The 27,611-nt window shown below is 62.8% G+C and overlaps 3 protein-coding genes across 4 annotated transcripts in view; 1 reads left to right on the top strand and 2 right to left on the bottom strand.

The window, feature by feature from the left end:
* Positions 1-22,618, top strand: part of ZNRF1 (zinc and ring finger 1) — a 29,895-nt gene extending 7,277 nt beyond the window's left edge. The window contains exons 2-5 of the mRNA XM_026107390.2: positions 19,572-19,667; positions 20,605-20,710; positions 20,960-21,050; positions 21,301-22,618. Coding sequence (XP_025963175.2) covers positions 19,572-19,667; positions 20,605-20,710; positions 20,960-21,017 — 260 coding nt within the window. The 3' untranslated portion in view covers positions 21,018-21,050; positions 21,301-22,618. The remainder of the gene's footprint in view (positions 1-19,571; positions 19,668-20,604; positions 20,711-20,959; positions 21,051-21,300) is intronic.
* A 193-nt stretch (positions 22,619-22,811) lies between these two features.
* Positions 22,812-25,505, bottom strand: LDHD (lactate dehydrogenase D). Of its 2 annotated transcripts, none has more exons than XM_064519404.1 (11): positions 25,348-25,505; positions 25,131-25,243; positions 24,783-24,924; positions 24,562-24,703; positions 24,271-24,430; positions 23,989-24,188; positions 23,789-23,917; positions 23,580-23,707; positions 23,378-23,468; positions 23,164-23,275; positions 22,812-23,095 (listed from the first exon to the last, which is right to left on the bottom strand). In XM_064519404.1, exons 1-11 carry the CDS (start codon positions 25,408-25,410, stop codon positions 22,930-22,932), a joined length of 1,446 nt encoding a protein of 481 aa, XP_064375474.1. In that variant the 5' UTR covers positions 25,411-25,505; the 3' UTR covers positions 22,812-22,929. The 2 variants fall into 2 exon arrangements, 1 of the variants encoding a protein (XP_064375474.1); XR_010391355.1 differs by having other exon boundaries at positions 22,959-23,095; positions 23,802-23,917.
* Positions 25,506-25,588: 83 nt separating this feature from the next.
* On the bottom strand, positions 25,589-27,067 carry LOC135329726 (chymotrypsinogen B-like). The gene is given in 5 exon segments (XM_064519286.1): positions 25,589-25,869; positions 25,872-25,968; positions 26,401-26,479; positions 26,573-26,652; positions 26,741-27,067. Coding segments are annotated over 5 exon segments (792 nt in total). The 5' UTR covers positions 26,996-27,067.
* Between the last annotated feature and the right edge of the window lie 544 nt (positions 27,068-27,611).

The raw sequence follows: 27,611 nt of genomic DNA, 5'->3' as shown, positions 1-27,611 counted from the left end.
CAAGTGGCTGAATTTAACTTGCCTGCTGGAAACTGCAGGAAAGAGGGGTTAGGGTGACTCTGTCAGGCAGCCTGCCTGCAGCGGTCCCTGATACAGAGCGTTTTATACACCCGCGCTCACTTTCCTGCCCCTCTGCGCAGAGACAGCACCGTCCTTTTGCTTTTGATGGCAGGAGAGGGTTGGAGCGAGGCCTCGGCGCCGTGTCCGCGGCCCCCTGCGTCGCGGGGCGGTCGCTTAGCTCGACGCCGGGGAGGCCGGGCCCGCGGGGAAGCCGTGGCAGGGAGCGGTGAAGAAGGTGGAGCGGCGGCCGAGCTGCGGCGGGGCTTGGCGACGGTGCGGCCGTGCTCTCTCCCGCCTCGGGGAGCGACCAAAGGGGCTCGCTTGAAGCTGTCCCCACCGGGCACCCTTCGGCTGTGGGCAGACTCCTGTTCTGCAGCTCCCAGGCCAGGTCTCGCTCCCTCCCCGGGGAAGCGAGCGCTGCCCTTGCAGAAGCCGCTCTCTGCCGAACGCTTTTGCTGCGTGTTTTCTGGCGGGAAGCCTTTGCCGTGGGGGGAGCGGGGCTGGGCGCTGCGAGCAGGAGCTGCAGCTGCAGGAAGCCGCCGCTCGCCTGGGGCCTCTTCTCGTGCCGTTGCACAGCGCTTCCCGTGGGCAGAGCCCGGCTGCCGGCGGCTTTCCGGTGCTGCCGAGCTGCGTGCAGGGGAGGGCAGCGCCAGCGGGGGCTCCCGGAGGGGCCGCGGCAGGGCTGCTGCTCTCCTGACGTTATTTAGCTTTCCAGCCTGCCGCGGTGGTGCCGGCAGCGAGTAAAGCAGGGGAGGCTTCTTGCTCTTTGAGGCTGCGTGGGGTTACAGCCCCGGTTCCCGAGAGACCGAGCACAGGGATGAAGCGGGGGCAGGTCCTGGAGGGGGAGGCATGCGAGGGACACGCAAAGAGTTTGTCTGAAGGCAGCTCGGAGATGTGATCTGGCCCGAGCAGGAAGGACGGCGTGGACAATGGCTGGGTATTTTTAGAGGCCAGCTGTCTGCAGCACAAGGGGAGGAAAACGGCAGTGGAGCTTTTGTAGGGGCCTCTGCTGGCATCTCTTAGCTGCCTTTCTGGGCCCGCCAGGGCCGCAGCTCGTACGCGACGGGTGCCGTGGACAGCAGGGGGGTCACTGCGTGAAGCCGCTGTCCACCCCTTTATTGCAGCATTGATTTAATGGCCCTTGATGTTTGCCCCTGTCCCTGGTTTGCCCCGATCTCACGCTTCTGGCTGTTTTAGTGCTTGCCGTTGGCTTCTCTTTGCTCCCCGTAGCCAGGCAGAGCGCGGGCAGCATCCTGCGGCCGGTCCTGGAGGGTGGGGAAGGAGCCCCCTCCCGCGCGGGGCTCCTTCAGGCCGCCCGCTGCTCTCCCACGCTGGGTTACGTGGGTGGGAGCGTCGAAGGGGGAGTCCGCCTGCCTCCCCAGGCCTCGCCCGGCTCTGGCGGTGGGGTAATGGCGGGCTTGGCCCAGGCTGCGTGCAGAGCGCAGCGGTGCGAGAGGCCCGGGGCTGAGATTCCTGCTCTCTGCAGCCCCGGTAGCTCCCTCCCACCCCCAGCAAATGCCGATGGTAGATGGCTTAGCCTTTTCCCGGGTTAGAGGATGGCCCGTTCGGAAGCAGAGCTGAAGGCAGGAGCAGAGAGCGAGTCAGCCGGGCAGGGCTGTTCCTGCGAGCGGCATGGTGGACAACCCCTCCTGTCCCCCGTCTCTGCTTTTGGGGAAACAAAGCGGACAGAAGAGAGGAGGTGGGTACGGCCACGGGCAATACACAGCCGGCGTTACGAGCCCGTGTTTGGCGCATGGCCTCTGGTTTGGAGGCAGGTGGAAATCCCTGTGGCCCTGTCGCGCAGAGCCTGTCTGCCGCAGGAAGGGCTTTGTGCTAGCAGCCGCTCCAAGTCCCGGCATCTATTTTGGGGGGAGCTGGCAGGTGCTGCGGGTGGGGGCGTTTGCCGTGCCGTGTGCGAGGAGAGAACTCGCTTGCATTGCAGGGAAGGACACCACTTTGCCGGTGACTGATGAGTGTAAAGTTTAGTGGCCGCGTGAACGCTGGCGGTAACTGTACCCTGCGAGCGAGCGTCGCGTTGGCTGCGCGGTGGTCCAGCTGCTGCCGGTTATTTGAGGCAATATGTCCCTGCCATCGTGTTGGCAGGAACTGGCGTAGGCGGCCGCTGCCGCTCGCAGGGGGATTGTTCTGCTGAACCTGCCTCCGAGAGAGACGCTGTGCTTCGCGTTTCGGAGGCTCCTGCGCTTCGGAAAGCGAGCTCCGTCTGCCAGTGCCACCTCCGGAGGCCTCACTCGCGCAGGGGAGGCCGGGCTGCTCCGGGGTGAGAGCGAGTCATGCTCCGCGGCCTGGGCGAGCTCCCAAATCCCCATCCCGGGGAGCCTGCAGTGGATGGGGAAAGCTGCCGCCCTCCGCCCGGGCAGGGGTGTGACGCTCGGGCTGGCAGCACGGCTGCATCGAGCATCCCTCCCCTTCCAGCGCCGCGCAGGGCAGTGGGGAAAGCCAGAGGCATGTGATGACCATGCAGGGCTGTGCCCTGCGCGGTTGCCCTTCCCCGCGGCCCAGTGGCCTGCAGCGATTCCCCGGGCGCTCCTTGGCACGGAGACTCTTTGCTGCCTGCTGGGGACCGCTGGGGAGGTGGCTGCTGTCCCACCGTGCAAGGGAGGAAGGGCCTGCTCTGTGCCGCGCTGCCCTCCCTGCAGCACGGGCTGGGCGCAGGTGAGGAGGGGGACATGCTCTGCCGTATATGTCCTCATAGGCTTTTTTCCCCAAGGTGTCTTTCTCGCTGCAGAGACATCCCGTGTCGACTGGCCTTAAGCGTTTCACAGCCGTGCGCTGCCTGTGGGGGCAACTGCAAGCAGAGCTGGCTCTCCATGCGCCCTTCGTCCCTACCTTGGTGCTCTGTTCGTTGCCTGCCATCTAAAAATTCCCATTTCTCCCTGCGCTCCGCTGAAGAAGCAGTGCTTTGGGGGCCAGAGCAGCACCCCTCCATCCTGCCCACACTCCCCGGGTGCTTGGAGCGGCTCACAGCTGTGCAAGCGGGTTGCCACAGTAACTGGTGCCACCTGCGCGGAGCATCCCGTGGTGCAGGCATGAAGTGCCGCGGGGAGACCCTCAAACGTGCCGTTCGTGCGGTGTCACTGTGGGATGCACGGGGCCCGTGGAGGGAGGCAGCTTGCCAAGCGTCTCCCGAGCAGCCACACGGGATCGCTTCCCAGGCTAGATGTGGGCTGCGGGCCCCGCGGGTGCAACAGGCTGGAACATCAGCAGAGGGAAGCCGGGGGCTCCAGCTGGTGCGTTCCTGTCACCTGGAACGGGACCTCGTGGGTCACAGTTACCCTGGGCTGTCCCATCGGAGCAGTAGATGTTCCCTGGCGGGTGTGGGTGGATGCTGGCTGCTCCTCAGGCTGGGTTTGGTCTGCAGCAGCTCCCGCTGCTGTGGCTTTGGGGCATCCAAGTCTCCCCTCCGCTGTTGTGAGCTTTCCTGCGTGCTCCTTAGGGAGAGGTACCTGTGCTCGGGTGCTGCTGGAGCCCAGCTGGCGAGGTCGGTAGCCCCGGCTCTGCTCCCTCTGCCACCATCGCTGCTGTTGTGCATCTTTGGTGAAATGTCCCTTCATCCTGAGTGATCTGAGCCTGCTCCAAGTTGATCAGCAGCAGATCTCCCAGCAGCCTTTGGGGAGGGACATGCCAAGGCTGGAGGGAGCCGGGAATCCCAGGGCAGAGCAGGAGGCAGAAATGCCCCTGCAGCGCCAGGTCTCCTTTCCTTGACATGTTTCTGCCTTGGAAGAAGCCAAGGGTCAAGAGGGAGGTAGCCAGGAAGTTGCCACTGGGCCTTGCAGGACTGAATCCGTTTGGGCTTGGGAGTCGTGCCCCGGGGCTCAAGTCAGGCCAAAAAAACCGTGATCTTACAGGTTTTGCACTTAAGACTTTCCAAAAGTAGGAGTTTCTGTGGGAGCTCCGCAGTGACTTAACCTTGCAGACAGGAACTCCGTGGGTTCCTTCTCAAAGGATGGGTTAGTCAGAAAAGTGACTCATGCCGCAGTTCCCCATGTGATGTCATCTTACTGCTCTCTTCCAGTTGCAGCTCTGTGCCAAGTGGAAAAGTCCAACTCTCTCCCTTTCTGTTCTGCTTTCCAAGTCATCACATCCTTCTGGGCTTCCGGAGAATCCCATGCACTCTTCCTGCCTCGGCTGAGCCACGAGCCGGCGCTGCCCTTCTCTGTCGGGACCTGAGGGCCCCCTGTTGCCCTGTGGCTCCAGCAGTCTCGCAAATGAGCACAGACCAGATTGCTGCCCTCAGCAGGGCTTCCTTCCCCTTTGTGCGTAAAATATTCTGGAGGTACCTGCAAATATATGTATGAAAAGTCTGTGGCCGCGAGGCTGGAGAATGGCTTGGGACCAGTTTTGGTGCTTGGCGCCCAAGAAAAAAGTGGGTACACAAACAGACTCTAGAAATTCCCAGGCATGCCCGCGGGTTGTTTGGGAACCCAGAGCTTGGTACCTTGCTGCTGCACCAGAGAAGCAGAGATCTGAGGCCAGCTGACGTTAGGGGATGCTGGACTTACCTTGGCTGCCCTAACAGATGCCCAAGTGCTCGCCCAGTGAGCCTGGCCACCGGCCTCCCTCTCTGTCCAGGAGATGTAGTTTGGTGGCCGAGCTCATCCAATGTGCTGCCTTGCTGCTCCCCAGGAAGGTGGCCGCTTCCCACAACCATGGCCCCGCTCTGCAGGGAGGATGGCCCCGGGGAGCCCAGCGGGCAGAGGAGCCAAGCTGAGGCTGCTCTGACGGCACCGGTGGGCACGTGGGCTCGCCTGGCAGGCAGGACCTGGCTGCTGAAGGGGCCAAGAGAACCCTCCTCAGGTAACTACATCTGACTGAAGAAAGCGACAATTTGGCTCCGGTGAATTTGAAACCCCAAGCATCCCTTGAGGAAGGGAGGTAGCACTGGGGTGGCCCTGCAGCTCTTCTGTGCCATGAAACATCCCCAGGGCAGATATGCCGCTAGCATGAGCCCTAGGTGAATTTGTAATTCAGCACATTCAAGCCCTGCTGCCCAACTGTGGGCATCTAAGGTGTCAACGCTTTTGCTGTGCTGTCACCAAGGACCCTCTGCTTAACCTTGCTGTTCTCTGGGATACTAAAATTAGCCTTTGGCAACATGCAATTCCTTATGAAGCTTGTTCTCAGGGGCTGGGGCGGGGAGTGTTTCTACAACAAAATAGGACTAACTGGAAGGCAGGGTGACCCCGGGCTTGCTTTTCTCATCCAGGGCCAGGGCAAACTGATCTTGCAACGTATCCCAGAGAGGCTCTTGGCTGGAGCCATGGAGGAAAGGGGAGAGAGAGAGCTGTGCAGTCCCAGCGGGGAGGCCCCAGCACTGAAAGTTGAGTCCGGCTTGCTGCACCTTTAACTACTGGATCACCCCTGGGCAATGAGCTAGGAAGGGGACACTATCTACCTGCCGCCTAGGTGATTTTGGCCAAAAATTGCAGTTGCAGCTGTAAAAGGGGCAACACTCAAGTGGTGCAGGCATAGGGGGGATGTTGAGGGTGCAGAGGCTGTTTGTACGTCTTCTCTGAGGATGTGCATGCAAGGACGAAGGCTCTGGACCATGTGCCCCATGTGACCGTATAGCTCTCCTGCTTCTCAGTGTCCTCGCACAGTGCTGCAGGTTTAGGGCTCTGGTGTGTCAGTGTGCTGAGGCCTGACGTTTTTGAATGCTCTAGAGCAAATGTCCCTGAGGGGCTCCCTCTTCCCTCTTACATCTCCTGCCCCTTCCTCTCTGGCTTTCCTCAGCTCCCGTATTGCAATCTGTTCTGCTTCTTCCCTTCCTCCCACGCCACCCTCATAAAGAAACCAGCTGGCTAAAAAAATCTTTGCATCCTGAATTGCAGCAACCCAGCCCTGGGCTTCTGCAGCACGATGCCACCCATCTCCTCTGCTCCAAATCCTGCATCCCGCTTGCAGGTGTCGTCCTTGGCCCTTCTCTCGTCCTCCCTTTGCTCTCCCGTCTCTCGGCTCTGCAGAGACTACCTGGAGGAGTCTGCCCATTCATCCTGCAGCCAGGTTGCAAGGCCCATCTTGCCTGAGGAAGAGGAGGGCTGGCGGTTGTGCTGGCGGGAGAAACGCTGGGAGCGGTCAGGCAGCACAGATTCTGCCCCAAACTGAGGTGCATGCACGGGACGTGCTGCCTCTTCCCTCCCCATCCCCTCCATAAGGAACTGAGGGGTGAGCACAAGGAAACCTGTAATGTCATCTGCTGGCAGTGAATAGATGCAGCCCCTGTGACTTGCCCGTGTTATACCTGGAGCACCAATTCCTTTTTGTTTTCTTGCTGCTTTATCTCTTATTTGCAGCTGGAGTTGGGGTGGGTGGGAGCAGGCAGAAGCATCTCTAAAATCTGGTGCCTCGAGCACCAGGGCAGAATTAGCCTCATCCAGCTCTGTAGTCCGCAGCATGTCCCTTGGGGTACTGCCCGATGTTACAACCGTGTTTGCTCTCTGCTGGCTCAGCCGGCTGAACTGACTCGGTCTGGTGCGAGGGAACCCTGGGGCGGGAAGAGGATGGAGCAGAACTGTCCCTTCGCCTTTGCCTGCGCCGTTGCATTTCTCTTTGAGCACTGCTTCGTGTGCAGCCAGGGCTGGATGTCCCATCTCGGCTGCGTCCCTGCGGGACTTGCCCAGCCGTCCCCGCCAGATCCTCCTCCTGGGAGCCGCGTCTCACACGGCGATAGGAACAGTTCATTTTGTCTCGACAGCAAAAACCGAGCAAAGGCGAAGGAAACGGTGCAGGCAGCGCTCTACCTGGCTCGTCACCCGGGGCCGTCCGGCTGGCGTCCCCCTGGCAGGCAGCCGTGCGGCCCTGCCTCCCTTCCGGCCTCAGGAAAGTGGGATGTTTTGCTTCTGCCATGGACCTGTTCTTTGCGCTTTCCCCACCTCCCTGCAACCTTGAATTGGAAGGAAGGACACTAATGTGGCCCTTTTTAGGAGCCAGTGAATGAGGCTGCTTAAGTGCTTTACTCTTTCCTGCCTACGTGTTGCTGGTCGTGTGAACCCTTTTGCTGCTGCCATCAGCAACACAGTAGCCAAGCGCCAGCGTAGCGTTCGCGAACGTCCCCGGCGCCACCGTGTCCTGCAGAGACCCGGGCTGTGCTGGGCTCTGGCTGAAGGAGCAGTTTCTGAGCAGGCTCCAGCTCCTGCATCTGCACCTTGCAGCTGATACCATTTCCTTGTGCGAGGGGAAGTGGGTTTGGGCCTGACCCTGCGTGGCGCCGAGTGCTCTGGCTTCCAAGCAAATAATGCAAGCCTTTTGCTGGCAGAGGGAGCTCAGCGTTTTTGGAGGATAGGACCTTGGTGCAGCTGCAGGCTGCCTCCTGGCCTCCCCCGGCTCCAGCGATCACGAAGAAATGTGTCTGTACCGTCCATCCCCCTCCAGTTTGCAATGACATGCCCAAAGTAGCGGATCCCAGCTTTGTTTTTAACCAATTCATCCGTTTCTGGCCCTTTGTTCCAGGAAGGCTTGTTCTCAACTCTGGCAGTGGCCAGCTAGCGACTTTGCTTGATCCCAAGGCTTTGCAGGCTCTTCTTGCAGACTGAGGAGCCCTGCGGTGACGGGCTCCTCCGGCGTTCAGCTCCTCGCAGTCGCCGCGGCCCTGCGGAGCCGCTCAGCTCTCTGTGCTGCAGGGTTGCAGGTCCCGGTACGGTGCGGCGGCGCCGGCTGCTCTGCTTCGCTCCGGCGTTGGGCTCCACCGGGGTGCGAATGGGCTGAGGCGGTGGTGTGGGAGCCGCGGGCGCAGCTGCCGAGAGCCCGGCTCTGCCCCAAATGCGCACGTGTGGGAGGGAGCAGGTGCGCGGAGCGGAAGTGACTCAGGCTGTGGCGGAGCCAGGGTTAGATCTGAGGTCTGCTCCCTTGCTGCCTCGTGCCCTGCGGCCACGGGGAGACTTGAACCTCAGCGTGTTGGTCCCCAAAGGCTGTGTTAGCTCTCGAGCACAACTTGCATGAAGACCCTTCCCGTCTAGCACCTGGCTTGCGCTCGGGGCCTTAGCTTTTTCCTGTAGTGACTTTGGCAAAACCAGATTGGGATCATCTTTGGCTTCGTCTTGAAATAGCTCTGGCATTTGCCTGCTAGGCAGAGACGGACACCAAAGGTGCTCTGCAGCATGGAGGGATGGTGTGAACCGCTGTGGTTTCCCATGCGCTCGTTCCTCAGTGCTGCGCTTTGCTGCCTGAACCTTGATGCTCACAAAACGTGAAGCAGGCGTGCTGGATTGCGCTCACCTCCCACGCTTTGCATGAGCAGGCAGCAGTCCGCCGCTCTCCCAGCCAGGCAGCCGTGCGCCGCGGAGTTTCAGCCTGGCTCTGTGTTTGCTTCCCCTCCAGCCCTGGGCCGAAGGGAGCCGCGGCAGCGTGTGCGGCCGGGGAAGCCTGGGTGCTGCCCAGCTCCTCCAGGCAGCAATTATTTCTGTTAGTCTTTGGGGCCAGGTAACGTGTCGGCGCTTGGAGTGATGTGAAAACAAACTCTGCGGCGGAGGCTTTTCCGGGAGAAACCTGAGTCGCTGCAGAAGTTACTGTAGTGAAAGTCCTTCCTTCTGTGCCCTCCCTCCCCGATTTGTGCTCTTTGCCGACCTCGCTGTTAGCTTGCGCCGCTCTCTGTCCTCCGAGCTGCTTTGCATGAGGGCTGCTTTGCATGAGGTGGCTGGTTTACCCCGCGCGTGCTGAGCTGGGCTCCTGGGGAAGTACCGCGCACAAAGAGTCGAGCCAGCGTGATAAGAAAACAGGTCCCCACAGAAGCCAATTTGACAGTGAGGCAGTGGGAACAGGAGTCGGTCCAGAGCGAAGCAGGGGACGGTTAGTGGCATGGGGAGGCTGTCCCTGGCAGGCACAGAGGCCGCGGAGGATGCGCTGTGCGAGAGGAAGGGATGGACAGAGGGGAGATGCTGTTCACCCTCCAGGAGAGGCATGCTGGGATGGCTCGACGGAAGGCTGCTGGTAAAGGTTATCGTTGGGTGGATATTTGTGACACGTGCACGAATTAACTGGAGCGTGGCTGGATGACTAAGTTTCATGAACCCCCCGTGATGTGATGAGGGGCTGGTAGGAAGGAGGCTCAGTGGGTGGCAGCTGGGGCTGAGGTGGATGTCCTCTCCAGGCGGGACATTTGGTGGCTGTTCTGCTGTGCCTGCACCTCCTCTGAAGCTGTGCCTGAATGCTAAGTACTTCATTGAAGCACCCAGTGGCCCAGCCAGCTGTTCAGAGGTCTGCACAATGTCACTTTGATGTTAGGTGATGCTCTAGGAAGAGGATCCCAGTGGAGGTCCTCAGCTACCAGATCCCTGTGATGCCCAAGTGGTTTTGCTGTAGTGCTGGAAATGTCTTGATGGACACGTGCCCTGCTTGTGTGCCTTCTCATGTGCTGTCCCGGGACCGTTGCTTTCAAACAATGAGACCACCTTAAACTAATAGGGAATTTATTTTCTAGCCAAGTAGGAGAGGTTGGGTCTGAGTATCTGGGCTCTGCAGATTTCCTTCCCTCAGCTAGCAAGGAGGATGACTTCTCCACGATCACTTACCCCCTTGGGCTACAGCAGGATCACTGCAAGCTCCTGTCAGTGTTGGAGTGTGTCTGTTTTGGTCATGTTTGCCATCTCCTTTTTCTATGCCTGCTCCCGCTTTGAGCAAAAGTGGAGTTAAACCTCTGCATGTGTCCCAGCACCAGTCCTACTTCGCATTCCTATGTCATGCTTCATTTTCCATATGCAGGAACTTACACTGTCTAAAACCTGCCGGGGCCCCAGGACTCTGGGAGCTAGGGATGGAGCTAGGGTGTAGCAGAGCCTCTCTGGGCTGTGCTGGGGTTGTGCTCATGCTCACAAGGGGTAAGGAAAGAGGAGACAACTTTGAGTCCCTCTCTAGCCTCAAAAGCAGCATCTGTCCAGCTGTGAAGAGCAGATTTGGGATCTCCACTGTCCTACCTGCAGGAGGCTCATGGCTGGGGGAAGGTTAGTGGAGCCTCCTCATTGCATCTAAAGATGGGTTTGGAGTAGTGCTGTGAGATTTAGGAGGAGACTTAGGAGGGTCTCTGCTACAGAAAGGGGTGACCCCAGCTTCCCACAATGCTCCCAGCCTGGCTCACCCTGTCTCCTAGGGTGTGTGAGCCGTGTGTTTTGCTTGGCCCAGCCCAGCCTTGCTGGCCATCTGACCACGACTGACAGGGTGTTTCAGAGACAGCAGACTCCATCCAGGCTTTAAATTAAATCATCACATGCTTCTGCTTCAGACTAATTGACTGGGGCCCAACTGAAAGACCATATATATTTTTCCTCCCTCTCCAATCACTAGCATTGTTTTTTAAAGATGATCCATGTTTTCCAGCTCCTATCTGGTGCTGGTTCACCTGGAAATGTTGGAGAAGCTGAGAGGGGAGATGGGATGCTTGGGAATTTTTGTGTGCTTTGGAGCAGGCTTGGTGAAGCCTGATGCTTGGAGTTTCTTCAATGAGGAGGCACCAGGACTTCTCTTCAGCTGCATTTTTGGACCAAATATTTCCTGCCTTTATCTCATGCAGGGCTGCATTCTCACCTGGTGTAAGTCAGCAGGGCTCCCATGAAGCCAAGGAGCAGCTGGAAGGAAGGCGCTTGGATGGGAGCCCAGGATGCTCTCTGGAGATGTGGAGAAGGGCTGGTTGGCTGATGTTACCAGACCTCCAGCAGACATCTGAAAGCCTGAGGCTTACCCTAAAACTCTTGAGGAGGAGCTCAAAGGATGTCTCTTTGCTGCCCCGTCCTTTGGGGTGACAGGGCACAGGAGGAGGAGCTCAAAGGATGTCTCTTTGCTGCCCCGTCCTTTGGGGTGACAGGGCACAGGGAGAGTGACGTGGCTCTGCTGGCAAGCAGGCACCGCTCCTGGGGCTGGGGGTATTTTGGCCAGCCACGTTTTGGAGTGCATTTAGGTAGCTCCTGCTGAACAAGGCTCACAAGGCTCCTAGCTTCATTCGCTGCAGTAGGTGGGATCTTGGGCAGTCAGTAATCCCTTCTGTAAATGTTATTCTGTACTTTGTGGGATCGGTAAGGTACACACATCTGTGTCGCACAGCCGCCTGCAGCCGTGCACAGACTCCCAGAGGCTCCAGGGAACAGTGAGTACCGAAAGGCTGCGAGAGCTGCTCCTTCTTCACGAGTGAGAAATACCCTTGCAGAAGAACACGGAGCAGAATCTGATCCTCATTTCAGCAGCTTTGCTGGGATGTCTTCTGCCTGCAGACTCTGGACAGGGCTGGGTTTAGGAGGGCAGAGACTGCCTGGGGGCTGGGGCTGAACTCCTGGGTGCCTGACCACACTTTAACCTTAGCTTCAGCCCAGCACAGCCCCTCCGCAGTGAGCCAGCCCTTCCTAGTTCCTGCTCTGTTTGCCGGTTCACTCCTACATCTCCGACGCTTCCAGGCAGGCTGGGGCAGGAGGCACCAGCAGGCTGAGCCAAAGTGGGAGAGGCTCAGGCCATGGGTTGGCCATGTCCAGCCTGTGTTGTATCCGTTCGCTTGGACCTTCCTTCATGGAGCAAACCTGCTTGTGGGCTACAAACGGTTGACGCGTGGTTTTATGCGTCCTTCTCCTGGCCAGGTTTCTCAGGGATTCCTGCTTTCCTCCTCCTTCAGATCTGGGCGTACCCCACGAGCCCTGACTTGAGCATTTTCCTCCCGTAGCTTGGGGTGCAGCTCAGCAGTGAAGTGCTGTTTCCTGCATTTAGGCCATCTGCTAGAAATAGATCCAGGGTCTCCTAACGCCTGGGTAATGCCTCTTCTCCTGCTAGTGCTGTAACTGACCCTGAAGTGGCCAAGTCTCAACCTGTAAGTGATCTCGGGAGAGTCTGGGCGCAGCAGGCAAGGCTGGAAATTTCACAGCTTTGTTGACCAAAGAGGCCCCTGCGCAGCCTGGGATCCTTGTGTGGCTGTGTGGCCTCCTGCACATGCTGAAGCTTTGGGGGCAAAGGGTTGGGTGGTGCCAGCAAAGCTTTTGCTGGAAGCCTTTCCTTCAACCCCCTGTGAGGTCCTTTCATCCCCCTCCTCGCGCTCTGTGCCGAGTTAGTTCAGGGAGTCAGGACCCAGGTTATGGGGCTGCAGCTGGAGGGTGCTGCCTCAGCCCGTGGGTGTAAAAGCTTTCTCTTTCCGCCGTGCATCCTGTGTGCTCTTCTGCTGCATTCGCCTGAGAAAGGAGCAGCCTCTTTGCACAGCAAAAGCATCGGCAGAGGGGTTATAATCACCATGCTTTGTGCTGTGCTCTCAGGGAAGCTCCCTGCCTCATCTTCTCCGGAGGAATCTGATGTGATTTCAGAAATGAAGGAGGGAATTATTAATAAAATTGCCTCTGATTACATTTATAGGCCATCTGGATGCACAGCTAACTAACTGAGGGTTTGGAGAGTGTGTGCAAATACTGCATGTGCCTTTCCCTGCCGTTGGGAATGGCGTTACGGCTTTTGTGGGTGGCATCTCGCCTGTCCCCTAAGAGAGAGACTTTCTCTGAAGGTCAGATACAGCATTTTCCATTCCCAGGGTCTAGCCCGGCATCGCTAGGAACAAACCCAAGCGATGGGACCTGGCCAAGACTAGCCTAGGTGGACCCGTCGCTGGGGATGCGAGGGAGCAGGCTGCGCCATCGCGGCGGAGGGGAAGCCGCAAACCGGGGCACCGCGTGGGCTGGCTCAGCAACTAGGGCAAGAGGTGAAGGTGATGCTCCGTTCACGGATGCGTCCCGGATTGCGTCTCCGGAGATAACCTGTGCTGCCGAGTGCTGGTGGCAGGCGTGCTGCCTCCTCGCTGCTCGCCTCTGATCCTCTTGTCAGGGCTGCCTGGTGCCTCTTGTCTTGCCGCGCTGTCTGTTTTATCTAGGTGACGGGCTGTCGTGTCCTTCCTGTTTGCTCTCTTCCAGATGCCTGCCTGGGAAAGAAGTGGATGGCATCTGTGTCCCTTCGTCACGCGGGCTTGGGGGTTTTGCTCTGATCTTTCAGCATGTGGCACCCAGGCAAGGCGTCCACTGAGGGCTTTGGGAAGGAGAAGGCGCAGTTGACCCCATTGCAGTGCTTGGTCGCCTCTGAGCCATGCGCTGCAGGCATCACCTCTAGAAACGCAGTGCCCTGGGGGCCTGGCTTTACTGCAGTGTGGAAGTCCCTGCCTTTGTGCCACAAGGACTGGTTAGACTGGACAGGTCCTGTGTTTCCTGCATGCAGTGTCACTGATGTAGGAGTTCATGTGTGTCCCTGTTGCAGGCAGCGGCTCTTCCCAGGGAAGGTGTGTGTCAGTCCCTTGAAGCACTGATAGAAATGACCTTTGTGGGAAAACCTGCACCAAAACGGCTCTTAATTTCCAACGTTCCTCATTGACCCAGATCTTGGAGGCAAGAAGGAGCAGGCCTGGCTGGGCAAGGCAGATGTGGCCCAGCCTGGAGAAAAGCGTGGGGAGCAGGCTGCGTCAGTGGGAGGCCGGCTGGTGTTCCTGGGCAATAGTGTTGCTTTTCCTGCTGCATCAGCACAAACCCAATGGCAGTGCCTGGAGCCGTGCAGGGCCGCACGACGTCAGATCTGCTCTTCTCGAGGGCTCTGGGTGACCGTGGCAGCACAACCGCTCCGTCTGCTGCATTTCTCCCCTCATCAGAGGAAAACTTTGAGTGGCCGTGGGGGGGCCCTGCATTTTGGAGCTTGCTAGCATCCTTAATAAGCACTGTGTGGGCATGGCTGGGGTCCGGCTTCGTGGGGTGGACTCACTGGATATGGGCTACCAGTGTAAGGAAGGTGGAGGGCAGGCTGGAGGAGGCAGGAGTTTCCTATCCTTGCTTTGGGAACAGCTCCACAGCAAGTATAACCTTGGCTGTGATTTTAAGGCTGTTTGCTGGAAATATTTCTTTAGCCTCCCACTACCCTAAAATCTCCAGGCCTGAGCTGTGATGCTTTTGGCACCACCGGGGTTAACTATCATGCTTTTTCAGGTCTGTTAGGACCTGGCAGAGGCTTCAGAAGTTCCCAGCTCTGCTTCGTGTGGCTCTCTAAAATTAACCATCTAACCTTCCTAAAAATACTCAGAGGGCACTAGCCCTTGGAGAGCATAAGTACTGCTTGCTCATGGTTTCTAGACCAAGCCATTGGAGAGATGATATCACCTGCCAATGTATGTCTTGCAGCCCTGGAAAGCCCTTGGCTTTCTCAGTCTCCTGCAGTGTACCTTGTCTTCAAATCCTGCGTGCCACCAGTGAGTTCGCAGGTCAGCAGTCCTTCAGGAAGAGCTGGCACGTGGGAAGCAGCAGCTTCAGGAGAGATTCTGTGGAGGAGGGGGGTTCGAGCTGGGGTTGCCACAGACCACCTGTGAAGTTCGTGCTGGTGGGACCCAGCAGGACCTGAGAGCAGCAGGTCCCTGCTACCCCCAAGGCTGTTTGGAAGTGGCCCTATGGGTTAGTCTCGGGCACTTTGCTGGGAGGCAGAGAGGCTTGGAGGGGGAGATCGTGGGGAAACCTGCTGCCTATGTCCTGACCTCTGCGCTTAGAGAAGGTATCTCCGGAGGGGAAATGGCCCCGAGAGCTGTGAGTGGGGTGGCCACTCAGGCGGCCAGTCCCTGACACGTGGTCTCCTCCCATTCCCCTCGGCATGTCTCCCCTGCCCCCAAACACTCTCTTCCACCTCTTCTTCCCCGTCTCCCCCTTCTTCTCGCTGCTGGCGGATGGGGCAGGAGGGAGCTGGTGCCCTTCCCTTATCTGGCCCCAGCTACCAATGGCATGTTGGTGGCCAGTGTCCCTCCTGCCTGGCAGCGTCCCCCCTCGCAAGCTTGTGCCCCGGGGGCTGTCTGCCTTGTGGGAGCCAGCCGGGGGGATGGCACGGGGCCCAGGCGAGGAGAAATAGCTGGGCCCTTCCTCTCCCTTTTTTTCGGTGTGCGGGAGGAGGGCGGAAAGGGCTCCAGGAGGAGGGAGGGAGCTGAATTTTCCATGAGCAGCTGTCAAAATGTAATCTCCTGTGTCGCTCGGGCTGGCAGCTTAGGCAGGATAAATTAACTGGGATTTCGGGGGACGTGGAAAATACCACGGCCCGGAGGGGGCCTGCTGAACAGGGAACGGCCCTTTCATCTGTCGGACCGGCTCCGCGACCCAGCGCCAACGCCTGTCTCTCTGCCTGAAACGGAGACGGATGCTCCGACGTGCCGGGCTCGGCTCGTGCTGTTGTCAGGCAGAGAAGTGCAGGCGGCGGCTGTCCTGGTGGCCGGGGCTCGGCATCCCCGGGGCCAAGGTCCTTTCTCTGCTGCCGCTCCGCTGGAGACAGGATCCCGCGGGCCGCTGTCCCGTCGGCGCTGGTGGTCAGGACTGGGTAGCCCAGTCCCTTCGTGGGGAAAGCCCTCGAGAGCAGCAGCTCTGCCTCATCCTCAGCAGCCCTGGCCTCCCCGGCGTGCCATGCCGGAGGCTCCAGGCCTTCCCAGACCCTCTCCCTGTGCGTGATGCCTGCTCACTGCTAGTCTCCCAGCACGGCGTAGGGCAGTGGCATCCTGCTAATTGGGCCACCAGGTCTGGAGACAGCGGTGGGCCTTGTGCCACCACCTGTGATTTCCCCAGAGGTGCCATCACAGGGGGGCTCTAGCCCTTCCTTTGCCATAGCTCTGCCTCCCACTACCTCCCAGTGCCACAGAGAGCCCCCGGCCACTTCTCCCAGCCCACATGCTTTGGGTGCCACCAAGCCGTGTGTGCAAACCCTGTTGGCAGCTCTGGGAATGGGTGCTTTGGGGTGCCAGGGGCAGCCCAGCGAGGCCGTGTGCCCGCTGCCCAGGTGGCTGCAGCGAAGCCAGCTCCCGGGGCACCCGCGGGGCACCGTTTCTCACAGCCATCGCGGCACTCGGAAGCAGTGACCGCTGGGTTTTGGAGCGGCTTAATGCTCTCCTCTCCTTTGCGCTCGGCAGCCTTGATGCAGGAGGCCACGTCGCACCAGGCGCCGACCCTCCCCGCCGTGTCTCGGGGAATGCAGGCCGTGCTCCTCGTTGCGGTGCCCCCGCTGCTGCTCTTCGTGGCTCTGGCGGCGAGGGGGAGGCAAACAGTTGCTTTTGCAATGCGAAGTATTTGTGCAGACAGCCGGGGCACGGAGTGGCCCCTGCCCGGGGCGGCCGGCCGGCTGCTCCATCCCTCGCTCCCACTCCGGCGGGGGAATGGGTGTGGTTGCGTTCTCACGAGATTTTTTTTTTTTGCCCCCCGTGTTGTGAAACGCCGAGCCAGGGAAGTCTGCGCTTGGCTCAGCCCCAAAACCCATCTGGCAGCCAGCGTCACGTGGCTGGAGCTCGCTGCTCACGTGCTTGGAGGTATCAAGCGGCGCTCGGGAGCGCTTGGACTTTGCCTCCTGTACCGGGTTGTTTTCTGGCTATGTGGGATGTCAAACTTTGATGACTTTTACCGTAGCATCCAGGATCCCAGCCGCCCTCCACTCATGTGGTTTCTGGGGGGGTCGTGGCCATGCGTAGATCTTGTAGGTGGCACAGCGCAGACGCAGGCTGCGGGGCAGCCAGGGCTGGGGAGACGCGGACGAAGGACTCTCTGCCCCGTGCCGCGGCTGCAGCCTGCCACGCTGCCGGAGAGGCGTTCGGTGCCGCCGCCGGGGCTCCGACCCTGCTGATCAGCAAGCAAAACGGAGGGGCTGCCGAAGACGAGCATCCACCGTCGCCCGAGCCAGGGAGCTGCTCACCGGGAGCTGGAAAAGGGCCGCGCTCCTGCCGCGACGCCTGAGCACGGCGCGTTCACCCCGAAGGAGTGAGGCCGCTTTGCTTTCTGTGCCGCTGAGGGCAGGGATGCTGGCGGTGGGCTCCGCCGGCAGCCGCGCGGGGCAGTCCCCCCGGAGCCGTCTCCCGCGGCCCCGGCTGCCCGTCTCGTACGGTCCCTTCAGGTGCCGGCGGATCTGGGGCAGCTGTTTAAAATAGTGCGTTGGCACAGAAAAAGGGGGGGACGGGGGCTACAAAGTGCCATTTCACAACCGCCAGCTCCGGAGAAAATGAGGTCTTAAAGGGCCGTGGGCTGTTTCCCGGGCTTGGCCCCAGCACCGGGCCGGGCTTTGCCGAGCCGGTTGCCGGCAGCCTGAGCGCTGCCGGGCTGGATAAGGAGATGCTCGCTCGGCAGCAAGGTTGGCAGGAACATACTCTCCTTTGCAGACTCTGCGTTACAGGGGGGAAATCACCTACCAGAGCCGTTGTGGGCGCTGCGCGTTGCTTGCTGCATCCACCACGTCCACAGCTGAAACAGCTTCTCCGCCGGGAGCCTTCTGCCAGGCTTCCCTACGGCCTTTGCAGCCACCAGCCGCGTGCGAGGGACTTCGCTGTGGGAAACCGGTCCCTGCCGCTTCCCCTGGGCCGCCGCAGCGGGGCCCGGCGCCCATGGGGCGGTGCAGAGCCGCTGCCTTCGTGCAGCATTGGTTCAAGCGGGGACAGGCTGCGAGGGGACGGGCAGGGTGTCTGGCCAGGGGATGCTAGTCCAGGCCTGCGAAAGGCAGGCTTGGAGGCGATCTGAGCTCTCGCTATAAATACACCAGGAGGGTAAACACTCGGGAGGCAAAAAAAGCTAGTTAAGCTAAGGGGTACTTCTGACCCAAGCAGAGACAGGTATAAATCAGTCAGGAGTAAATTTAGGCTGAGGATGAGACGGTTTGACCGCTGCCGTCCACGCGGCTTGGGGCTGGGCTCCCCACTGCCCTTTTGGCTGGGGCTTGGGAAGCGACTGTGCCCCCCCGCCCCAGCCCTGCTCCGCCGGGGGCTTTTCGCGGCGGCGTGCTGGATCAGAGCTGCTCCAGGGTCGGGCTGCGTCCTGGGCTCGGGGTTATTTGCCACCAGTTGCCAGACTCGAGAGGCTCCCTGGTTTTGCTGCTCTCTTCAGCATTGATTCCTCCTTTCCTGCCCTACCCAAAACCACCCGTGACGCTGGCCCTCGCTGTGCTTTCCGGGGAGATAACCACCCCCAGAGGGGCAGGAGGGTTGGCGTCTCCGTCCTAGGCTGCTTCATTTTGGAAATTGCAAAGTAATCTATATTTATCGCTGTTGCTGCTGAGAGCGCACGCAGGTGTCGCACAGTTATCCTGGCTGTTTGCGCAGCAAAGGTCTGAACGGGCTCCAGTTAGAGCCGCGAGCACTTTACCCTTCCAGGAAGGCAAAGCGCCCTCACCACAGCCATTCGGTGGCAAACAGCAACCTGATTCATCCTTCGATAATTTGTGTACATTGCTTTTCTCTTCTTTCCTGGACAGGCTTTGCATATCTATGAAGAAAGCTCTTAAGCGGCACTGCAGTCAAACCTGATCTGCTTTTAGACGACAGGTCCTTAAATTACCCGCTGCCTCTCTGCAGACAGGGAATTTCTAGATACTCTGGTACAAAGCCGTGGCGGCGCCGGCAGCCTGTGTGCCTTGGGCTGCGGGTTGTGCAGCTTGAAAGCAGGCTGCTGGGCCAGCGCTGCGGTTCCCCGTGCGGAATAGCCTCCTCCTCCTCCCCTCAGCATTTCTGACTCCATCGCCTAGGGCCTGGGCTGCCCCGAACGCGCCTGGCTTTGCTCACAGCAACGTGTGCACAGGGAGCCCCTCGTCCTTTGCAGTGTGTTTTGCAGCCCCCCTTCCGAGTTCTCTCGCTTGCGAAATTCCTTAAACTCGATTGAATCTGGACTTTGGCCCCGTTGCTTGAAAACTAGTTGAAGGGCTGTAAATGGGGTAAGGATGTGTGCTAATGGGATACTGGCGAGCTGCGCTGGATCCCCTGGTTAAGAAATGCCTCCGGTTGTCTGGAAGGAGGCAAAAGCATCAGGTTAATGCAGTTCCCAGATGGCTCTTAATTGCTCTCGGTTGCGATCAGAGAAATGAGACGAAGAGCTCAAGTGAGATTAGTGAGACGGGCAGAGGGGGCAGAGGGTGATGGGATGAGCCCGGTGGCAGCAGTGGGAGAGCAGGGGGCGAAGGGGAGGGCGAATGTGGCGGCAGGGTCGGAGCCTGGGCGGGGGCCGTCGGCAGCGCGGGATTGGGGAGAGGGCTCGGAGCAGAGCCACAGCAATCAGCTCGGGGGTGACGTGGGATGGCTGCGACCACCTCCCGGGGCGGTGGCATGGGACAGAGCCGGCAATGGCCGTGGAGGCGGCTGCTGTACACAGCAGGGGGACATGCCCCGGGCTCCGGGACGGGCTCGCTGCCCCGGCTGCTGTGTGCCCTGGCTGCTGCTCGCCCTTTAAGGCTCAGGAGCAGCTGATGGCCACGTGCGCGCTGCCTTGGCATGCTCCCGTGCCCTCTGCGAGCTGGGCACGGGGACGGCCGGCGTGCCGGGGCGGGTGGCTGTCCCCCGCGCCGGCGCTGCTGGCACCCGCATGCCCGCATGAGCACCCGGCCGCCGGTGGGTGCTGCATGGGCTGCGCGTCACCATGCAGGCGGCAGGTGAGGGGCCGCCCGCCGCCGTGTCCCGCGCGCGGTGAGGGCGCAGGCCGGATGCCCGGCATTCGGCTCCGTGACTCCCCGGACACAGGCAAGCTGGAGCCGGCCTCTTCTCCCCTCGCTGATGGCTCTTCTCTCTGCTCTCCCTCCAGGTTTCAAGTGCCCCATTTGCTCCAAATCCGTGGCTTCTGACGAGATGGAAATGCACTTTATCATGTGTCTGAGCAAACCTCGCCTCTCCTACAACGGTAAGGGCCCGCGGCCAGGCTGCGCGGGGGACGCAGCGTCCTGCCGGCTTGGGACGGCTCCGAGCAGGCTAGAGAGCCGCTTGCTGCAGGCGGCTCGGACAGACGGCTCGGCTCGGGGAGCTGCCAAGAGGGCTGCGCTCCAGCTGACCAGCGCAGCTCGCTGCTCCCTGCACCGCCCCGCTACCCCCGGGCCTCGCCTTGTCCCCTCGCTTTTGCTTTGGGGCACGGGGAGCGCTGCCCCCTCCCCGTGTTGCTCACCGTGGCGTGAGGGAGCCCTCCTGGCCGGGTGTCCTGCCTGGGGAGGGCAGGGGATGTGTGTCCTCCAAAGCTGGCACTCCAAAGGGTCGCTCGCCTTCCTCCTGGGGATAATTTAAACCCTGCCTGGCTGGCAGTGAGGTCCGGTGGGCTGAGCAGGGTGTCTGCAGCTCTGCTACAAGATCTATCGCTCCGTGTGGCTCCGTTGCTCTGAATCTCCCGTCCTCTCCCCTGACTGCTCAGGGAGGGGTGACACTCACACCCTCCTTGGTGACACTTTCTTGGAAACCAGGGATAGGGATTGTGTTTGCTGCCTGTTATCTGCTGGGCTGGAGCTTGGCACGTCCACAGAGCACAACCTGCTGCTTCTGGTGGGGGACCAGCAAGGCCCGGCTCAACGGGAAGCCCAGGAGAGCCGGACCTTGGCACACCTCTGCCCCTTTCACATCATCCTCCCGGGGGGCTGCAGCCGCCCCAGCCCCGTCTCCGGTCCGTGTCTGCACCTGGGCCTCCTGCCAGCGTGTGCTCAGCGCCGCTGCCGCTCGGCTGCTCGTTTCCAGCCTCTCTGCCTCCACGGACGTGGCCACGGCCTCCCCTCCATCAGGGGCACCTCTCGTCCCGCGCGGGCCATGGGATGCCGTGGCACGGCGTGTCTCACTGCTCCCCTCTCTTCTCCTCCTAGATGACGTGCTGACCAAGGACGCCGGCGAGTGCGTGATCTGCTTGGAGGAGCTGCTGCAGGGGGATACGATAGCCAGGCTGCCCTGCCTCTGCATTTATCACAAAAGGTACCGCGCGGGCGGCCTGCCTGCTTCCGCTCCCTCCTGGGAGGCAGCGGTGTGGTGGGACGCAGGGCAGGGCCACGCAGGGTGGAAGGGGACAGCAACCAGGCAGGTGGCATGTGCCGCTGCCTGCTTCTCCCTGGCATTCACATAAAGTGCCAAGTGGCCCGTCCGAGATGGCGGAGGGGCTACGAGGGGGCAGCCCGAGGTCTGGCGCTGTGCAGTGTGGCGTGTGACGCTCTCTCCTCTCTCCAGCTGTATAGATTCCTGGTTTGAAGTGAACAGATCTTGCCCAGAGCATCCTTCTGATTGATCCACTGGGCGTGCTTGCTGACTTCTCTCTAAGGTGAGCCTGGCTGCGGAGGTGGCATGCCCAGCGCCGCTGCGTCCTCATGCGGGGATGGGGAAAGCGACTGCTTTCGCGACGAGCCCGTTTCGTTTGGCTGCTCTGATCTGATGGGGCTCGAAGAGCAACTGCTTCTCTCCGATCTCCCGGGCGGCGCTGGGTGGGATGGGGTGGCCGTCACTCCCGCGTCTGCGGCGCGGGTCCTGCCCTGCTGGTGCTCACGCGGGATCATCTCTCCTTGTCCTCACAGGGCACCTTGCTATACCTGCTGTACCTCCTCTCCCTGTCCCACCCGCCCCGTCTGGAGTTTTGGGCTGACTTTAAATTCCTCAAGAAGAAGAAAAAGAAGAAGAAGAAGAAAAAAAAAAAAACCCAGAAACTTGAATCCACTTGGGACAACGGCGAATTTTTTTATTTTATTTTATTATTTTTATTTGTTTTTTTAATTTAAAGGATTAAAAAAAAAATAACATCCAGGAGAGACAGTGTCAGAAAAGCAGAGCGACCTGCTCGCGCCTCTGCACCTGCCGGCACGGGGAGAGAGACCTGCCCACCAGGGAGGCCCTGGGAACGCTCTTGCCACCCTCGGCCGAAACCCTGCCATGATGTTTGGCTTTTTTCTTCCCGCAACGAACGGAAAAGCTGCCGGGGGACAGCCGGCCAAACGGAGCACGCGGTATTTCTCACTGGCACCCTCATCTCCCACCTGGACTCGCCTGGCGCCCCGGGGGCTCTGCTCGGTTTTTTTTGCACTGACTAATGGGAATTTTCTCCTCTGTCCCGTCTCCCTTTTGGAGACCACCGACCCGGACCTGGCAGTGTGAGACAGGGACTCTGCCCCACGCCGGGAGCGGGGCCACTGCTCTCCCCCTGCAGAGGCGCTGGGGGTCTGTCTTTCAAGTGTTTACAACAACAACAACAAAAAAAAGAGAAAACCAACAAAAAAAAAAAAAAAAAAAGAAGCTTCGTGTTGACTGGCGTGTTCTTCGATTTGAGCTTCCCTGCCCCGGTGATGTTTACAGACTGGTCACTCTTTAACTCAGCTATAACCACTCAGAGACTGAACAGCCGCAGCATCCCCGCCGCCCCCCCGTCCCGTCGCCGTCGGACTCCTGTTGCCAAAAACAACCCCTTTTTCTTTCCCGTCGCCTTTTGAGTTGAAAGCTTGGAGGAAGGGGATGGGGGGAGGTCTCCCGCCAGCCCCGCGATTGCGAGCGCCTCGGCCGGCTGCTGTCGGCCTCTCCTCTGGCCCCCACGGGCTGCTTTGACGTGTTTCCCCCCTTCCAGGAGATGCTGAGGCCGAGTCATTTTATTGCAGCCCCCCCCCCAACCCCGTCCCGTCCCTGTCCCCTCCCGGCGCGGCGGGCATGTTTTCATTGGTGAGACCTCCCCTGCCGGTGGCCGTGCCCCTGCGGGAAACGTTTCTGTATTTATATATGAAAAAAATCCCGGAAACCGGAGAAAAAAAAAAAAACGAGTTCAGAGCTTGGGGGGAGCTTCCTTCATTAGTCAAGGTGTTTTGATATGGTATTAAAACAATGTTCAATAAAATATTCACTGTTATTTTATTTCACTGGCTTTATTGGCGTGCAGCCCCCCCCCCCCCCCCCCCCCGGTGCCAGCCTGCGCCGGGCCGCACCACTGCGCGGGGTGGGCAGCGCCTGGCACGGCCGGGGCGGCACCAGCTGCATGGCCGAACGGTGGTGGCAGAGGTGCAGGGTGCTGTACGGTGCCCTGACGTGACGACAAGGGGCGCAGAGCTGAGGCATGCATGGTTTATTGGAGGTTTCCAGGGTCCGTGACCCATCGGACCACAGCAGCGCAAACCCCCCCGGGATACCAGGCTGATTCCCTGGGGCAGGCGGGCGCCCAGGCATGCTCACAGCACCTTTCCGGGGTTCATGAGGTTCTTGGGGTCCAGCGCGGCCTTGATGTGGCGCATGGTGGCCAGCCCCTCCTCGCCCACCTCCTCGCGCAGCAGCGCCCGCTTGCCCAGCCCCACGCCGTGCTCCCCGGTGCAGGTCCCGTCCAAGGCCAGCGCCCGCCTGCGGGACGGTGGCATCAGCAGGGGCCGCGGGCGGCCCTGGCGCAGCCCTGTGCTGCTCACACCCACCTGCCCAGGCGGTCGGTGAAGTCCTTGACGCGCCGGGTCTCGTCTGGGTCCTCGGGGTCAAAGATGAGGAGGCAGTGGAAGTTCCCATCACCCACATGTCCTACCAAGGGCCCTGCGGGGACATGGGCATCACGCAGGGCTCAGGGGTGGCTGGCTGTGGCCCCCGGGCCAGGGCACAGTGGGGCTCGGGGACAGATGGGTGGCCCCGGCTTACCGGTGAGGCCGGACTCCTCCAGGTCCCTCTTGGTCTCCACCACAATGTCGGGGAGGCGGGAGATGGGCACGCAGACGTCCGTGGAGTAGCCCTGGGCGGGGGGGGGGGGGGGGGGGGTGGCGGCACAGACACAGCTCTTGCCGCAGGCTGGACCCTGCCCCAGAGGCGGCCATGTGGGGGAGGGCCGCGGGGCCCTGCTCACCTTGCAGCCGGGCCGCAGGGCCAGGGCAGCGTACCAGGCGTTGTGGCGGGCGGCCCAGAGGCGGCTGCGCTCCTCCTGCTCCTGTGCCCAGGCAAAGCCAGAGCCGCCGTGCAGCCGCGCCAGCTCCTCTGCAGCGGGGACGGAGCAGCCCGGCGTCAGGGCCTGGCCACCGCCGGTCCCCCCCGGCCCACTGCAGCCCCCCACCCTACCTATCTGCCGGACCTGCTCGGCCAGGCTGTGCTGGGAGCCGTGCAGCTCCAGGAAGAGCGTGGCTGCCGCGGAGAGCCGCAGGCCGCTGTAGCGGCTGCAGGCGTCCGCCATCACCTCGTCCAGGAACTCTGGGGCGAGAGAGGCGGCTGTGAGCTGGGGGCCGCCTGCCCGCCCTGCCCCGGCCCCTGCGGCCACCCACCGATGCGGGCCACAGGCACGGCGGCCTGCAGGACGCTCACGGTGCAGTCCACGGCCGCCCGGACGCTGGGGAAGGCGCTCACGGCCGCCACCACGGCCTCAGGCAGCGGGTGCAGGCGCAGCGTCGCCCGCGTCAGGAAGCCCAGGGTGCCCTCGGAGCCCACGAAGAGCGACGTCAGGTCATAGCCGGCCGCGCTCTTCCTGCCGCGGGGGGCCGGCGCCGGGTGAGGGCAGCCGTCCCGGCCCCCGGCCCGGTCCCGGCCTGGCCCGGCCCTGCGTGTACCTGAAGTGGCGCCCGGGGCCGGCCGTGTGCAGCAGGCGCCCATCCGGCAGCACCACGCGCAGGTTGAGCACGTTGGACTTCATGGTGCCGTAGCGTACGGCGTTGGTGCCCGAGGCCCGCGTGGCCGCCATGCCGCACAGCGAGGCGTCCGCCCCGGGGTCTGCGGAGGCAACGCGCGGCCCGCTGGTGGCTGCCTCAGGGCCGTGAGCCCCAGGGCACCCCCGGCACCCCCCCCCCCGCACCCCCAGGCCCCCCCGCTCCGCCACCGAGACCCCGGTGCCCGTGCGGTACCGACGGGGAACCAGAGCCCGCTGGTGCGCAGGTAGCTGTTGAGGGCCTTGCGCGTCACCCCGGGCTCCACCGCCACCGTGAAGTCCTCAGCGTGCAGCTCTGAGATGCGGTCCATGCGGCTCAGGTCGAAGCACACGCCGCCCTGGCGCACACGGCTCAGCGGGGCCCGCAGCACCGCACCACTCGGCCGGCACGGCTGCCCCGCCAGCCCCCAGCCCTACCTGCACGGCGCCCACGCCGCCCTCGAGGCCGGTGCCCGTGCCGAAGGGCACCATGGGCACGTCGCAGCGGTAGCACAGAGCCGCCAGCTCCTGCACCTGCGCCACGTCCTGGGGCCACACCACGGCGTCCGGGGGGGCACATCTGCAGCGACACAGCGCCCAGAGCTGCCCCCGCCGGCCGGGCCAGGCCTGGGGGGGCCGCGGCTCCGCGCCCAGCGCCGTCCGCACCGAGGGGGCCACGGGCCGGGCCGGGAGGAGCCGGGCGAGGAGCCCCGGCCGGGGGGGAGGGAGGCGCTTCGCCCTTCGCCCTTCGCGGCCTCGGCGCCGCCGCGGGCCCCGGGCGCCGACCTGTGCATGGACTCGTCGCGGCCGTGCTGCTCCCGCGCCGCCGCCGCCGTGGAGACGTTGGGCGCCCCGACCACGGCCCGCAGGGCCTCCACGAAGTCCGGCGGCAGCGGGCGCTGCGGGGCGGCAGCGGGCCCCGTCACGGCAGGGCCCCGGCCCTGCCGCCGCCCCCGGGGCAGCCCCCGGGCGCCGAGCCCGCCCCCCCCGAGCCCCGGCGCACCTTGTCGCAGCAGCCCCGGCGCCCGACGGCCCCCGCCAGCCCCAGCAGCCGCCGTAGGGTCATGGCGGCGCCGCGACGCCCTCCCCGAGCCCCGGCCACGGCCCGAGCCTGAGCCTGAGCCTGAGCGGCGGCGCCGCGGCCCGGCCCCTCCGGCCCCGCCGCCTTAAGGAGGCCCCGGCCCCGGCCCCGGCGCGAGCGGGCCATGGCGGCGGGCAGCAGCAGCAGCGCTTTATCGCCGGCCTCAGCTGGCCGCCAGCGCGGAGTCGCTCCAGGCGCGCAGCGCGGTGCCGCGGGCGTAGACGCCGGGCACCGAGGGGGAGCGGCTGCTGCTGCCCCATGACACGAGGCCCGCCAGGCTCCAGGCGCCCTCACTCCGGCACCCCAGCGGGCCCCCAGCGTTGCCCCACGGGCCGGGGCCAGGGGCAGCAGGGGTCGCCTTACCCTGGGGGTCGGTGAGGCCCCAGCCTGTGGTGACGCACGTCAGGCCCCCGGGGAAGACGGCGGTGGCCTTGGGCAGGCACATGGCGACACGCGGGCCGTCAGCTGTGCTGGCGCCGCCAGCTTGAGCAGCGCGGTGTCGTTGCGGACCGTCAGCAGGTTGAACCTGGGGTTCTTGAAGACCTGGCGCGGGCGGCAGCGCTCCCAGCAGCCCGGCAGGGACACCCCCACCGCATGGCCCCCGCCTGGGGCATCTGGCACACGCCGGCCCCTGGGGCACCCAGGGATGGGGGGGGGCAGCCGAGCCCGCCGGCCAGGGCACAGGGGGCCCGGGAGCAGCCCCAGCCTGGGGCTGAGAGGCACCAGGGACGTGCCGGCGACCCGAGACACACCAGGGGGCTGCTGGGGGCTTGGGGAGCCAACCCCAGTGCTCTGGACCAGCAGAGACCCCGGGCACCGAATCCCTCCGCCACCGGGACCGACGCGGAGCAGGGACCCATCAGGCTTTTGGTGACCCTGGGAGCAGACCGCACCGCAGGGCCCACTGACGCCCCACGGGCCTCCCAGGGATACCCGCAGGGACACCAGCGGCCGATCCCCAGCCCTGAGCGGTACCTTCTCGATGGCCATCACCTGCACATCCTTGGAGGGTGAGGCCTGGTTGTACTTGCCCAGCACCACAGTGTCGGTGGTCCTGGGCACAGGGCGGGCGCTGAGCACTGCTGCGGGCCCCGGGCACAGCCCCGTGGTCCTGCCTGCCCCGCCCCGCGGTGCCCCTGCTGCCTACCTGACTCTGCAGTGGGCCGCAGTGACCACCAAGTTCTCGCTGAGCAGTGACCCGCTGCAGAAGTGGAAGCCGTTGTTGCGCTGGTGGGGCAGAGGCGCCGTGAGCGGCTGGGCCCAGCGGGCACCTGGCAGCCCCAGACCCCAGCATGGCCCCCCGCGGTGCCCTCACCTGCAGGCAGACCTGCCAGGGCCAGGAGCTGGGCACTGCGGGCTCCCCGTTGACGATGCGGGTGTAGCCCATGGAGAGGGGCATGGCGTGAGCTGCCTGGGCTGGCGGTAGGGGCAATGCTGGGAGCCCCTGGGACGGCTGCCTGGAGGTGCACCTGGCTGCCTGACCACCTCCCATTGCCAAGCAGCCTGCTGCGCACACAGCAGCCGGGAAGTAGAGTCCGGCGACCCCTCCCGCAGCCCCTTGGCAGGGCATCGGTCGCCCTGGCGCCAGGTGCGGGGGTCCCAGGCCCTTTCCAGGAGCCAGGCCACGGTGGGGCAGCTGCTGCGCTTATCTCCCAAGGCTGGGACGTGCGAGGCCACTGCCGTCTTCCCCGGGGGCCTGACGTGCGTCACCACGGGCTGGGGCCTCACCGACCCCCAGGGTAAGGTGCCCCCCCCGACGTGCCTGACCCCGGCCCAGCGTGCGGAGCTCAGCCGCCTGCCCGTGGGGCGACGCCAGGGGTCCGCTGGGGTGCCGGAGTGAGGGCGCCTGGAGCCTGGCGGGCCTCGTGTCGTGGGGCAGCAGCAGCCGCTCCCCCTTGGTGCCCGGCGTCTACGCCCGCGGCACCGCGCTGCGCGCCTGGAGCGACTCCGCGCTGGCGGCCAGCTGAGGCCGGCGATAAAGCGCTGCTGCCGCCCGCCGCCATGGCCCGCTCGCGCCGGGGCCGGGGCCTCCTTAAGGCGGCGGGGCCGGAGGGGCCGGGCCGCGGCGCCGCCGCTCGCGCCGGGGCGGGTGCGGGCTCGGCGTCCGGTGGGCCGAGGGGCCCCCGGTGCGGGCGGCGCTGGGCGCTGTGTGGCTGCAGATGTGCCCCCCCGACGCCGTGGTGGGG

The sequence above is a fragment of the Dromaius novaehollandiae genome, chromosome 13 (genome assembly GCF_036370855.1).
Source record: "Dromaius novaehollandiae isolate bDroNov1 chromosome 13, bDroNov1.hap1, whole genome shotgun sequence".
Taxonomy (NCBI): Eukaryota; Metazoa; Chordata; class Aves; order Casuariiformes; family Dromaiidae; genus Dromaius; species Dromaius novaehollandiae.
The sequence above is the reverse complement of the archived record's forward strand: the minus strand, read 5'-3'. Positions and strand labels throughout refer to the sequence as shown.

Excerpts from the sequence above, each read along its gene's own strand:
- LDHD (XM_064519404.1), bottom strand. The coding sequence starts at position 25,410 with ATGACCCTACGGCGGCTGCTGGGGCTGGCGGGGGCCGTCGGGCGCCGG. Across the intron at positions 24,704-24,782 it reads GCGGCGTGGGCGCCGTGCAG|GGCGGCGTGTGCTTCGACCT; the intron begins GTAGGGCTGGGG and ends CGTGTGCGCCAG. Across the intron at positions 23,918-23,988 it reads CGTGCCTGTGGCCCGCATCG|AGTTCCTGGACGAGGTGATG; the intron begins GTGGGTGGCCGC and ends CTCTCGCCCCAG.